General features: G+C 37.3%; 2 protein-coding genes and 1 pseudogene across 8 annotated transcripts; all 3 read left to right on the top strand.

Moving 5' to 3' along the window:
- Positions 1-1,894: 1,894 nt before the first annotated feature.
- Positions 1,895-6,603, top strand: LOC110767761 (uncharacterized). Its single transcript, XM_088248714.1, has 8 exons — positions 1,895-2,045; positions 3,031-3,183; positions 3,272-3,667; positions 3,813-3,889; positions 4,205-5,506; positions 5,642-5,791; positions 5,926-6,036; positions 6,556-6,603. The coding sequence occupies exons 1-8, from the start codon at positions 1,895-1,897 to the stop codon at positions 6,601-6,603; spliced, it is 2,388 nt and encodes a 795-aa protein (XP_088104840.1).
- A 680-nt stretch (positions 6,604-7,283) lies between these two features.
- On the top strand, positions 7,284-8,044 carry LOC110767591 (LOB domain-containing protein 23-like; annotated as a pseudogene). The gene is made up of 2 exons (XR_015833388.1): positions 7,284-7,492; positions 7,712-8,044. The product of XR_015833388.1 is annotated as an LOB domain-containing protein 23-like (transcript).
- A 528-nt stretch (positions 8,045-8,572) lies between these two features.
- On the top strand, positions 8,573-12,883 carry RS41 (RNA-binding (RRM/RBD/RNP motifs) family protein). 6 transcript variants are annotated; one of them, XM_021971374.2, is made up of 6 exons: positions 8,573-8,721; positions 9,546-9,654; positions 11,191-11,312; positions 11,408-11,643; positions 11,768-12,490; positions 12,605-12,883. In XM_021971374.2, exons 2-6 carry the CDS (start codon positions 9,549-9,551, stop codon positions 12,627-12,629), a joined length of 1,212 nt encoding a protein of 403 aa, XP_021827066.1. In that variant the 5' UTR covers positions 8,573-8,721; positions 9,546-9,548; the 3' UTR covers positions 12,630-12,883. The 6 variants fall into 6 exon arrangements, with proteins under 6 accessions (XP_021827066.1, XP_021827068.1, XP_021827067.1 ...); XM_021971376.2 differs by having other exon boundaries at positions 11,191-11,303; XM_021971375.2 differs by lacking the exon at positions 8,573-8,721 and adding an exon at positions 8,733-8,917.
- The last annotated feature ends 859 nt before the right edge of the window (positions 12,884-13,742 follow it).

A 13,742-nucleotide genomic window follows, 5' to 3' on the forward strand; every position in this document is an offset into this window, starting at 1 on the left:
ACATGCCATTGCCAGCCCTTTAGTAATTAATTAAGTGATAGGGATGTCATTAAACGAAATCCACGACAATTTAGCCAGTCATATCTAAAGGAGGTGAAATTTTTGGAATGTAATAAATAGTCCTGGATTTTGATTTTCTTCCTTTAGTGGAAACCAACCACTGAAAATGTTTCACCTGTGTGCGCTAGCTGTTGCAGATGCATGGCAGGGTTTGTGCTTGATGCATGAACACCACGCTAAATACAGAGGCAATGTTGTCATTTACATGACTTAATTGCTTGTAAAACAATGGACTCAACTCAACCAAGGAAATTAGTGGTTTCAGAAACCAGGAGCCAATCGCCTAATCCTGGTTTTGGTTCTGAGATTCTGTATTGATGACAGTAATTATAATATGAACAAATTAACTTTAGTTTTAATGGTAACTTAAGCCAGCCCTATTAGGCCACCAATTGGCAGAGTTTCTCAGGTTCCAGCCAAGATTTGTCTTACTTACGTAAAAATCCCTTTCCCTCCAATTGAAACAAAAAAACCTGAGGCTGTAAAGTGCAAACAGTACAAAATCCAGCAACATTTACCAGCATTTATATTCAAATCTAAAAACTACTAAAAAAAAAAAGTGAAATTTGTCCACGTTTCTCCCGACGAATGCTGCTGTAACGGACCTCATTTTCAAAATTTCATTTTTGATCAATAATATTCTTACGACAAAGAGTTTTTAAGTTTTCATTTTAGAGATCTTACATGAAGTAGTTCTGAGTGAAACTAAAGAGACCTAACCCTTTACTTATATTTTCCTTCCTTTTGTCAAGCAATCAACAGAGTAACACTTGAAGGAATTCTTTTTCCAAAATTAAATGCATTTGGTAGTTCTTGAACAGTTTCGGTTTCCATCAACATGTGGTGACCGACGCTAGCACATTTGTATCAAACAAATGATTGGCCGTTAATCGTTAGGTTAACAAGCAGTTATTCGTTTGATCAGTTAATCGTTAGGTTAAAAAACCGTTATTCGTTAGGGCGTTAATAGTTAGTTTAATAAACAGTTTCTGGTTAAGTTGTTAGTTTGTTGAACAGTTGTTTTAAGACATTCTATATTTCATTATGTGATGGAAATAATTCTTCAATTAAACTTGAACTAGTAAATCTTCAATACAAACCCCTAAATCCTAGCCACACTCCACATTCTTAAACACAAGCTAGAGATGAGAACTTAAGGAGAAGCTATCTAGTTTGATATAAATTGGCTAGCCACTAGAAATCTAATAGAACATATACACATATTAATTCAATATGTGACAAGTAACTTGTCTGACTATAAATTGGAGCATTCAAATGTTGTAGAAGTTGAAACTAACAAACATATATGCTAACTGCATCTTAACTTAACTAAACGAATTAAATACTCTCTCGAAAACGAGCCAATTTTTTAAAATTTGAATTGCAAATAAAATGATATTCATCCCGTTTGAAAACTTGAAATTATAGTCCAAAATTGGAAGACAAACTTCCGTGGCATGCTATTAAATTGAAAGATTGTGAAATCTTCTTCACTAAGAACTCTATGTAATTAGAACCTCCCATGTTTGGTAAAACAAAATAAATGTCTATTTCACTCTAGATATTTCCATTAATTTGTGTGAAATAAGGGGGCGATGCATGTATGTTATGTCATCTTTGTAACTCACATTTCTGCACTGCATGCAATTGTCTGAGAAATAGAGAGAGAGAGGGAATTTGGATAAAGACAAGCTCCCTTTCTCTTTAAATTATAAGCCGTTTTCTTACACATGTTGCATCTTCATTTGATGTCACTGCTGACTTAACCCAGAAGCATCTGGTATTATATATACCCCCTCTCAGTGTGCTTCAAGACACTTCATTCATTCCAGCCATGGATGCGGCTACAGAGAGGTCTGAGTTTAGGCAATCTGCTGCAAATACCAAACCCTCTTTCGTAGATATGATCAATATCTTGGTTGTAGACGACGATGCAACCACTCTAGCTATAGTTTCAGCAATGCTTAAAACATGGAGTTACCAAGGTATATATATAGATTCTTGCATGTCCTTTTTAGATCTCGTGTGTATGGTTAGGATTATGACAAGACTTTCTATGCATTCATGTTTGTTGCTCAATTCCACGACAAGTTTCATTTTTATTAGTCAATTTCTTTACATTACAAGAGTGGAATTATATATATTTTTTTTCTTCTAAGACTGTTTGCATGTCTTTTTCACTATAAGCGAGAATTTAAGTTGCGCTTGTTTTCTTAATTCCTTACAAAAATTGAAGTCTCAGTTATGTTTTTTAAATCCAACCTTTTCCCTTTCACTAGATCTAGATCTCATCCTGTACTAGGTAAATTAGATCACAGGTTTTCAGGTTTTCAGGTTTTCTTTTCTTTTGTTTCGATGGATATCCAAGAGAATTCTTTGGACATTTTCAGCAGCTTTTTTCTGTAAGAATGGTTGATAAGAAAACTAAATATATGTGATATGCCATTAGGGTTTTTGTGTGTTTAACTTTCCCTACTCAAACAAAAGGGGATGAATGTGCATCCAATTAGACAATTTTATTATATCTTGTATATGGTGATGATTATTGATTTCCTTGGCAAATAAGCGTAGCTTTTTTTCTTTATTTCTTTTATAATAAGAAAAGGCCCTTATAAGTCACAATTTTACTCCTTTGTTGGGTATATTGGTTTCCCTATTTGAAATCAAAGGGTAGCAAAATTATTATTATTATTTTATAATAAGAAAAAGCCTTAGGAGATCCACTCCTTCATCAGGTATATATAAGGTCTTAGAGTAAATCCTTGATTCATGCATATAGATGTGTGTGTTTGTGAGGGTCCAAATGTGATTTCATTAATCCATGCCATATATACACATATAAGAACGTTAAATGTTTTACTACATCGTTCATTAATTTTCCAAGATTTAATTAATTCCTTTATTCAACTATATATATATATATATATATATATATATATACTACACTAACATTTGGTTGTTGATTTTCAGTTGTCTCTGTTAGAAACCCGATCGATGCTTTGGCTACCCTTCGAGCAGGGAAAGGCATATTTGATGTAGTTGTTACAGATCTTCATATGCCTCAGATGAATGGGTTTGAATTGCAAAAGCATGTCCATGAAGAATTTAAGCTACCTGTTATTAGTGAGTGTTAATTTTAAGTAGTAATTAAATAAACTAATCTCACACATATCCTTAATAAAACTGACTTTGGTTAATTTTCTCAACGCAGTGATGTCCGCAGATGACAAAGAGAGTGTGATACTAAAGAGTTTAGAGGGTGGAGTTGTGTACTATATAGTAAAGCCTGTGAGCAAAGATGACATTAAGAATGTGTGGCAGTATGCTGTTGCAGCTAAAAAGGGTAAATCGGTTACCATAGAGGAAATAGAAAGTGCTCCAGGAGAAGCACCTGGTGAGGTCGAGGATGGAAGTTCTGAGACATCTTCTGATACCGACGAAGAAAAACAGGAGAAAAAAGCCGAGTCCAAGGTCAAAAAGGCACGTAAGAGGCACAGGGAAGACGATAATGAAGAACGTATGGTTGCCCCAAAGAAGCCAAAAGTTGTGTGGACAAATTCACTTCACAATCAGTTTCTGCTGGCCATCAGACACATTGGCTTGGACAGTATGCGACTTTGCTTATTACCAATTATCTCATCTTTTCTTTCCTTTCGAATTATATGTGTTTATACGTATAGCTTGCATTGTAATAATTAAATCTGATAACATTTGTATGCCTTTTTTCTCCTTTTCCTTTTGGGTTCATGCAGAGGCTGTGCCAAAGAGGATTCTCGAGTTCATGAATGTGCCAGGCTTAACTAGAGAAAATGTTGCTAGCCATTTGCAGGTTTGTTATTATTCAATTAGTTTATTAGAATTAATCAATTATATTAGCTAAAATTTTATGTGATTTCCTTTTCTATTAGGAATATTTAAAAATTAAAAAAAAAAAAGTTCTTTCACTTCACATTCCATGCAAAGAAAGAAACGTTATTTTATATGAGACACGCATCTTGTAGCTAAATATATTAATGATCATTCTAGTGTTTATTGAAAAATTCCTTTTTTTAAATTATATATATGCATGTACTAAAAACATTTTTTTTAACCTTCAAGATCTCACCTTGTTAACGATGGTTTGCACATTTATATGAATTTGCAGAAGTATCGTATCTTCTTGAAACGAGTTGCGGAGAAAGCCAGGCTATCCAAGTGCTTGTCTGAGAGGGTGTTCAGGTCAAGCTTTGCACTTGGCCATCCAGCACTAGTCTTCAACAATGTCCAACGAGACCAATATTATTCACAACTCCTCAACCCACAGCAAATGGGAACATCAATTGCCTCTACATTTCAACCATCAGCTGGAAATGGAAGCACCCTAGCTCTCACTGCTGCTGCTTCCAATAACCTTGGCTCCATCCAATTCCCCAATTACCATCAATCTTCAAGCAGCAACAGCAGCAGATCTTTCCCTCAACTTATTGGTTCGGGCCAGTCGCGTCTATTGAGCAACAATCAAGCTAACATTCTGTGCCAGCAACCAATGCTTGGTAATGGAAATGAGGATCAGCTGCTTTGCCAAGCAAACCGCCGCACGGCAGCTTTTGGGGTGCAACAATTGATGAACACTTTTGGCAATGGAGGTATGTCTTTTGGCCTAATGAACAATAATATTGGTACAAACAGTTTGATGCAAGTATACCCACAACAAAGTCAGCAAAGGCAGAATGGAGTTTTCACTTTCACCAATAACCCATTCAGCTACAACTTTGCTACATCAGGAAACCAGAACAGTTCAAGTTATACTACATTGTCTTCAAGCTTCGAGAACATGGGGTCTAATGTTAACAATGTGAACCAGCGGGTGCCAAACTCCAGTCACCAGCTGGTTAGTGACTTTGCCGGATCCCAGATTATGAGCAGCAGTGGCAGAGAGCTAGTGGGATTAATGGGTAGTCAACCAACTGGGATGCTCAATAATATTACTAACAATATTAATATTGGTGGTGGATATCCAAATGTGAGTCTCACTGGTGCACCAATTGGGAACAATAATGGGATTTTTAATTCTGGTTACATGGCTCAATTGGGTGCTTCTTCGTCGTCGATGTCTTCTTCTGCTGGGTTTGAGATTAGTGCTAGTTCTGCATACCAATTTCCACCAAGTTTGCTTAAGAACAATGGTGATAATCAGCAACAAAATGTTCCAGTGCTGCCACCGCCGGCGGGGAATATTAATGACCAATGTGGTCCGGCAAATATGAATGTTGGAGGAGGAAATGTTGAAAATTCTCATAGTGGTGTCATGGATAATACTATTACTACAGATGCTCTTCCTACCTTGATCAACAACAACAATATTACTCATGAACAAGAATTGGTCAGTGACATTGATGACTTGATGCTCAGTAATCTGTTTATGGATCAGCAGAACAACTATGAACCTTCTCCTCCTCCTTTTCAGGTGCATATAATAAACCAGAAATTATGATTTTCCTTTCATCCTAGTTAATATATATTATTTCAGCTATATATGTTGGTCTCTCTCTCTCTCTCTCTCTTTGTTCCCCCACAGAATTGTTTATTTCAATGTGTGCAGCAACAAGATGGAGATCAAGATCAACTTCCTCCCGACTTTGCTAGTTTCTTATATCAAGTTGAAGTGCCGGACCCTTCTGCGGACCAAGTTTCAAACTCTGACTCTTACCATGTCGAAGATAATGCAGCTAATGAACAATCTTGGAACCAGGCATGCCTACTGATTGCATACTTTATCTCTCTCTCTCTCTCTCTCTCTCTCTCTCTCTCTCTCTCTCTCTCTCTCACAGACACATATTATATTATCATAATACTAATTACTGGCAAATGTGTGACTGTGTGCAGCAGCAGCAGCAGGAGGGTGGTGATCAACAAGTCGTCAACCCCGAATTCGGTGGCAACGTCTTTGACTCAGAGGACTACAGCATATTATTTAATCCAGAGCACCCTTTTCAGGTAACTCAACAATTCGATTTATAGTCATTTGTAGCAACCACGCATTTATATGATATATGAAATGGCTCTTTGTGTTAGAATTCGCAGAATATAATCTGGAATATTAGCTTTTCATTTTTGGATGTAAGGGAAAATGGAAAACAGAGATGAGAGATTGAGAGAAAAATGAGAAGAAGCAAAAATGAGCTGATTGCAATTCACTTACGCACACACTGTGCACCTGTTACTGTTAGGAATAGAATATTCCTTATTACATCAGACCAAATCTAACCCTTCATTTCACTACCCTATGAGATAATGACACCTGGCACAAAGCTATTACATTCTCTGCTAAACACTTGGACTGTGATCCAAGGGTGTACAATATAACTGGAAAAAATAATAGACTACTTAAAACAAAACTGAAATGTAAAACTCAATTCCTTTAGCTTCTAAGATTTCGGCTGAAGGATTACATACCAACACTTTGATGATTTTTGCTAATGAAGTACTCATTTTGTTTTACTTAAATTCTTGCAGGATTGTGATGATGATTTCTTAAATGCCATATTGGATGCTGATATGTAATTTGTATTGAAAGCAGTCAAAAGCCGAGCAAGGATCGATCCGAATCCAGTCCTTTGAAAAGTTTCTTAACTTAGTTTGATTGGATTTAGATTAGATAGATGACTTGTTAGCTATAGTAGTAGAGACTAATATTGGTACATAACTTTGGCTATCTTGCTAGTTTGTGTTTTGCAAATTTAAGACTTTTTTATATGGTTTCCTTGCTTCTAAGACATTATAATTTGACATGTACATGTTTCCTCGCTCTCGCTCTCTCTCTCTCTCTCTCTCTCTCTCTCTCTCTCTCTCTCTCTCTCTCATTAATTTGGGCCTGGGCAGGGCCTGCACCAAACAGCATTGAGTAAGGCCCTTGCATCAGTTCTTCAGAACAATTAAAACAAATCAGATTTAGTCAACTCTTGCACCGTTAGCTTCCCAAAAATATATAATGGGAATGTTCAATACCAAAGCTTTCGAATGGAAATCTTGTGATAAGCCAAAAAATCTAAAATGAGAAACCAAACGCTAATTAAAAGTCTACCATTCTATTACCATCCCAATCAAATTTCCTCAATCTTCTTCAATTTGACAATAAAAAACTAGCCGTTGGAGAAAATCCTTTCCAAAGCTAAACACATGGCCCCAATACAAATAGATTTCTTCTTCCAAAAAGATTTAGACACCACAAATCAAATCTTTTCTAAGATTTCTTCTTCCAAAACGATTGAGAAAATCTATTTTGGTGAGATTTTGGGTCATGATTTCTGGTCGTTGTGCAGCTTGCAAGTATCTGAGAAGGAGATGTCCTTCAGATTGCATATTCTTTCCTTATTTTCCTCCCAATAATCCTGAAAGATTTGCCTCTGTTCATAGAATCTATGGTGCCAGCAATGTTGCCAAAATGCTCCAGGTAATAATCCTACAAATTAAAGGTTCAAATGATTTTTTTCCAACACTTTTCGATTCGTGAAGATTGAGTGTCACTAGACAAAATCTTTATCATATGTAACTATATTGTGTATAAGATCGATACATCTTTTCTTACTTAATTACCAACTTGTGAGAAAATTATTTTGTATTTATATAATCTCTAACTATGATTTCTTCCCTACTTATGATTCTTCTTCAGCAACTACCACACCATTTGAGAGGTGAAGCAGCCGATACTTTGTGTTATGAAGCTGAATGTAGAACACGAGATTGTGTGTATGGTTGTGTTAAGACTATTTCACAATTACATCAAGAAATAAACAAGGCAGAATGCCAATTAGCTAAAACACGAGCTGAGATTGCCTTCATTAGCTCTAGTGGTGGACAAGGAAGGACTACAACAACCTCAACCTCATCACCAATTACAAGTTCAACCAAATTTTAATTTCTTGCCGGACCAAATCAATGTTGCGCATCTCTTTCAGGGGACACCCAGTTTGGTTCTTCCTCTGAAGCTCCTTGGTTTATTTGATTTGCTTTTTGTATGAAAAATAAATTATTATTAAGAGTTTATGTGTGTACGATGCTGAAGTAATACATAAAGAGACAAGTTCGAGTCAAAGTCAATTATCTGTACAAACACTCAAACAATATTGAGGGAGAGAGAATCGAACTTGCGACCTCGGGTAAAGGAGTAAATATTTTTAACCACTTGAACAACAAGCTCCCTGTGCATATTTCTAGATGTATAATTTCTGTTTTAAAAAAAATACTATTTATTTTATTTTCAAATTATGAATCCAGGGACCAGAAACTCAATCAACCCAAACTATTGGGCCAATAGTAATGAACCCAAGACTACCTAGTCCAAACTGGGCCGTCATGTTCAGCCCAGACTTGTAACCGGCAAATATATTTTTGGCAAACCGACACGGCGCACGTGGTGGGTTCAGATGATAAAAATATCTTATTTTCCCCTTATTTTTATTATTTATCAAAGTGACTCGATAAATCAGAAAGGACCAATTTTATAAATACACTAAAATACAGGGTCCTTTTCAACAATATCCAAAACGTTGTTTTCTTGTACTATTTATTACACTCACGAGGGCTCCGGTTCGGTCAAATCAAAGAAATATCACCCACTTCCCTCACATCGCTAGGGTTCGAGGCTCCGGTGCTTTTAAATCGTCGTCTGTAAAAGAGAAGGTAAGAAACATTCTGAAACCTGATCATCGTTTTCCTATCTAAAAGCTTCATAGGTTTCCGCTTGGTTCCCGAGAAAATTCGAAAGAAACGAAAATTGTGATCTGGTTACTTCTTGCGTTGCTGTTTCCCAAATTTGTTATTAGCTACCGTCTCTCGGCAACCGAATGGGGATCTGACATTTAGGGTTTCTATAGCGGTAGATCTGACTGCTCTGCGACTTTGGTCTTCGTTTTCTGCTTTCTTTTCCTTAATTAATTTATAAATTTGTTGTCTATTTAGCGGTATTTCACCAATTGGAAATTCCTTTGGTTATCAATTTTATTTTTGTATTCTTTTATATTCTTTTTTCGCTAAATTTGAATTGGAGATCTTGTTTTCGTGAAATGAATAGCCGATTTTTTTTTTTCGTTCGCTAAATTAGGTCCGAACTTCTGGTTTTAGTGAAATGCATAGCTGAATTGCCCTTTTTTTTTTCAGTAATAGTTGATATTTCTTGTGACTTCTAGGTCTTAGTTTCTGGTTGAATATAATGGTTTGAGACTAATGCACAAAAGACCCGAGCTTTTTGTGAGTTTTGCCTATGAACGTAACATAGTTACCTTGTTTTTAAGCGCCTTGTTGTTTTTGCTTCTGAAGAATGTTTGGTGTTCAGTGGTGTTTTCCAAACTGGTATGCTTGTTGTTTTTGTACATGTGAGAATTTGGTGATGTTGGATTGTTAGTTGGTTCTTATTGCATTTTTAACATATTCATTCTGTCGTTCTTATTTGGACAGTGAAAGATTATTTTGCATGTTTACTAATAGCTTATTCTAACTTGTACCAGAAAATGAGGCCCATTTTTTGTGGGAATTTTGAATATGATGCTCGACAAAATGAATTGGAGCGGCTTTTCGGTAGATATGGGAAAGTTGACAGAGTGGATATGAAGTCTGGTGAGTTATTTTGCTCACCTTGTGTAGTTGCATTTCTTTTGTTGTATCTGTATGATATTATTGCGTTAACCTTCCTCATCTCTATGTTGTGCTTGTTTACCCAATGACACTAGTTATCCATCTATTCTTCCCAAATATCTTCAAACATACTATCTCTCAATCAAATAGCCATTGCATCACATCTACCCAATGCCACCCCCATCTTACTCCCTCCAAAAAACTTCTCATAGTGTAAAGCATGACTTCATCCTCTAATTTTGATCCCAAAAGAGTTATAAATAATTTCTTTTGCAGAACCAATTATGTGGGAATACAAAATTGTGACTGAATTCACTAAATTACTTAAACACCTGAAAACTGACTACACAGTTCACAGCTTGTGTGTGGTAATATTTGGTGTTAAAGTGATTTTAGTGCATTTAGTCGTCATTTTGTATTTCATCGCATTTGCTTTGGTAAAATAAATGATTTATAGTTCTTTGTTTCTTGAACTAACAGAAATGATTATAAACATGAACTAGCTGCCGCAATCTAGCATTCCTTTCTCACGCAGTTTTGAGTTTGCTACCTTGAAGGAACTTAGTGCAGAGTTCAAATTATTATTTTAATAATCTGTCCGGGAAGTCTGTTCATGACCAGAACAGGAGATTAAAATTTTTGCATATGTGCATGTAATTTGCATTGATTTTAAATTTGTAATAACAATCACATAAAAATTATTATACCCTGTGAGAATGCTCTGGGCCTTACAGCAGAAAAGGCAATTCAACTACGGCACGTCTGCATCTGTAGTGGTGACATTTCCTATACGTTGTTTCATCGGCAGTCGCATTGAAGAATCATCCAGAAATCTCTCAGTGACAGCAGTCTTCCTTTGTTGAGTTCCTGTGGGGGTTCCGGATACGTTTAAGAAAAAAAAGCATGTATATTTTGACGCATAAACCCCCATACTCAACATTTTCTTTGACGCAGGATTATCTTGGGATATCCATTCTCTTCCAGGCTAGTGGATGGGCTCTTCAGAATTCCTTGTCTTGCCTGTGACGAGCTTCCTCTTCTTGTTTTCAAGAAGAGTCACTCTGATCTGCCATTGCACTACCGCCATCCCACATTTTCCACAGTCACAATTGCCTTTCATTCCTCATGACTTTCGCCCAGCCCTCAATTTCAGACATGTTTCAAGATTGAAACACTGCCCAATCCCATGGCAGAGGCAGCAGATTAGATGGAGAAGGCACTATCTTTACATTGACCTACCATGAGACATCCACTTTTGGATTGTTGTCCCTTGACATCACTTAGTTCATAATACAAGGTCTGTTACTAATTTTACTGGTCACTTAGTTTGTAGATTTCCCGGAGGTTGCCAAACTGTTTAATTAGGATAGAATTTTAGGTGGTTTGTACATTGCTGAACGGAGGAATGCCGCCTCTTATTGAAGAATCCTTTTACAGGGAATGCTTACCTTTGTTTGGTAAAAACACATGGAATTTGTTTTCAATCTATTCAGAATATTTACTTTACGTTTTTTACAGGGTTTGCTTTTATCTACATGGAAGATGAGAGAGATGCTGAGTATGCTATTCGGGGACTTGATCGGAAAGAATTTGGTAGAAAAGGACGCAGGCTTCGTGTTGAATGGACGAAGGTAGCAAATGTAGGCAATTTCTATCCTTATTTAGCTTTGTTACTGTTTGTCAGGTTTTTTTTCCAGAGTGTACAGGTTTTAGCACTTCTGTGTTTGTATTGCAGCATGAACGTGGTACTAGAAGACCGGGTGCTTCAAGAAGATCTTCGACTAATACAAGACCTTCAAAGACCTTGTTTGTTATAAATTTTGATCCGTATCACACTAGGACCAAGGATTTGGAGAGGCACTTTGATCCATATGGGAAAATTGTGAGTGTTAGGATCAGAAGAAATTTTGCATTTGTTCAGTATGAGTCACAAGAAGATGCTACTAGGGCATTGGAAGCTACGAACATGAGGTGGATATCTCCCTCTCTCTCTCTCTCTCTCTCTCTCTCTCTCTCTCTCTCTGAGCAAGCATTGTGCTAGATTTTTTAAATTTCGTGTGTCATTTTGTTATTGGCTGATAATGTGTTTTTGCAGCAAGCTGATGGATCGAGTTATATCAGTGGAGTATGCAGTTCGTGATGATGATGAAAGAAGAGATGGCTTTAGTCCTGATAGGAGAAGTCGTGATAGGTCACTAGACAGAGGCCGTGATAGAAGAAGATCCCCAAGTCCCTACAAAAGAGAGAGGGGTAGCCCTGATTATGGCCGTGGCCCTAGCCCTGGTCCCTACCGCAGAGAGAGGGGTAGTCCTGATTATGGCCGTGGCCCAAGTCCTTATCGAAGGGAGAGAGTAAGTCCAGACTATGGCCGAGGCCGCAGCCCAAGTCCCTATCGAAGGGAGAGATCTGATCATGGCCGGGTCTCTAGTCGTAGTCCCCGGAAAGAGAGGGTGAGTGCAGACCGTATCCGTGATCGTAGCCGTAGTCCTTATGGAAGAGAGAGACCTGGGGCTGACAATGGCCATGCTCCCATCCGTAGTCCATATAAGAGAGATAGGGAGAGTCCTGAAAATGGTGCCATCGAGAGTCCATATAAGAGAGATAGGGGCAGTCCTGAAAATGGCGCCATCCAGAGTCCATATAAGAGAGATAGGAGTAGTCCTGAAAATGGTCGGGGCCCCAGCAGCAGTCCTTATGAAAGAGAGAGGGTCAGCCCTGAACATGGTCGCGGTCCAAGCCCCAATTCTGTGCCTGAAGCTAGGGGGGACAGCCCTAACTATGGTGGGCCTGAAAGCCCCATGCAGGAGAGATATAGCAGGTTTGAATTACAATCTGAGTCGCCTGGATTATTATTAATTGTGTTATTCATACTTGTAAATAAATGTAGTCTTGTCTTTTGTTGTTAACACATCTCTTTTGTTGTTAACTGCAGCCGTTCACCACAAGCTGAGGAATGATGATGATCTTGATCAGTGGTTTGGATCTGTCTGGTTGTGAGATGCTGCAGTTTGTGGTTCCCTTGGAAACTCCGTCTGTAGAGTCGAATCGTAATACAGCTTATGTAGTTTCTTGTAGCCTTATTTCCGAGTTGTAGCTTCTAGATACTTGTCTGCACTAGTTTCTGCTCAAAACTTTATGGAACTTATTATTGCTATTGAACAAGCAACTTGATACAGAATTTGGCCCCCCAAGTGGTTGTTTACAATTTCAATTTCAATTTCAATTTCTTGATTGTTCCGTTCGTAAGGTAGGTTATTTTGTGTTTGGAAATTCCTCAATTGGTCTTTGATTTATGTCTAAATTTTTTGGCCGGCCTTGATCTCCGTCTGCTTACAGCTGTGTGGCATTTTTGTTTCCTGTGTTATTGATTTGTTAAGTGCTCAATGCCGGCATGGCTCAATGTCCATGTCCTAACAAATGCACCGTGCCCGTGTTTGTTTTGTTCGTTTTTATCGGTTTTTAACTTTTTTTATCAAGGGAAGAGAGATATGTCATTTTATAAATAAATAAATAAATAAATAAATAAGCTAGTGGTTACCCAAAAGAAAGAGCCCCATGATTGACGATGGAGTATCACAGAAAATGACTTAAGCCATGTGTTGTGATGATGAATCAATTCGATGATTATATTTGACAATAACGAATCCATCTACATAAATTAGGTCTTTCGGCATAAACACCGTAAAGTCCAATCCAATGGCTTTTGATTGAAGGCAGTTTTTCTGAGACCAAAAATTGGGTTTTGTGAAATGCTCACTGCCTAATATTTTCCCGACCGTTCAAAAGCAACAGCCAAAGTGGTAAGATGGGGTCAGTTATCCCATCTTTTCTTTGGGCAAACTTGATTATCCAAGTGGAATTGGAATCTCAGTTAACTGTCGTCTTTTATTTTTTGGTCTCGTGCTAAATTTCATATCATTATGGTTACTACTACACTATCCATATATCATATCATTCTGGTCACTACAGCCGATCAGTATATGAATATGACAAAACAAAAGACCATTTTTGACGCGTGAAACATTCGGATAACTTAGAATATGATGTATATGGAGGGCTGACACGTGTAA

This window comes from Prunus avium, chromosome 2 (assembly GCF_965620075.1).
Source record: "Prunus avium chromosome 2, drPruAviu1.hap1.1, whole genome shotgun sequence".
Taxonomy (NCBI): domain Eukaryota; kingdom Viridiplantae; phylum Streptophyta; class Magnoliopsida; order Rosales; family Rosaceae; genus Prunus; species Prunus avium.

Bases quoted from the DNA above. Each gene is read 5' to 3' on its own strand.
- LOC110767761 (XM_088248714.1), top strand. From the start codon at position 1,895: ATGGATGCGGCTACAGAGAGGTCTGAGTTTAGGCAATCTGCTGCAAAT. The intron at 3,890-4,204 runs GTTTGTTATTAT...ATGAATTTGCAG, and splicing joins ATGTTGCTAGCCATTTGCAG to AAGTATCGTATCTTCTTGAA. The intron at 5,792-5,925 runs GCATGCCTACTG...GACTGTGTGCAG, and splicing joins ATGAACAATCTTGGAACCAG to CAGCAGCAGCAGGAGGGTGG.
- RS41 (XM_021971374.2), top strand. From the start codon at position 9,549: ATGAGGCCCATTTTTTGTGGGAATTTTGAATATGATGCTCGACAAAAT. The intron at 11,313-11,407 runs GTAGGCAATTTC...TTTGTATTGCAG, and splicing joins AATGGACGAAGGTAGCAAAT to CATGAACGTGGTACTAGAAG. The intron at 12,491-12,604 runs GTTTGAATTACA...TGTTAACTGCAG, and splicing joins ATGCAGGAGAGATATAGCAG to CCGTTCACCACAAGCTGAGG.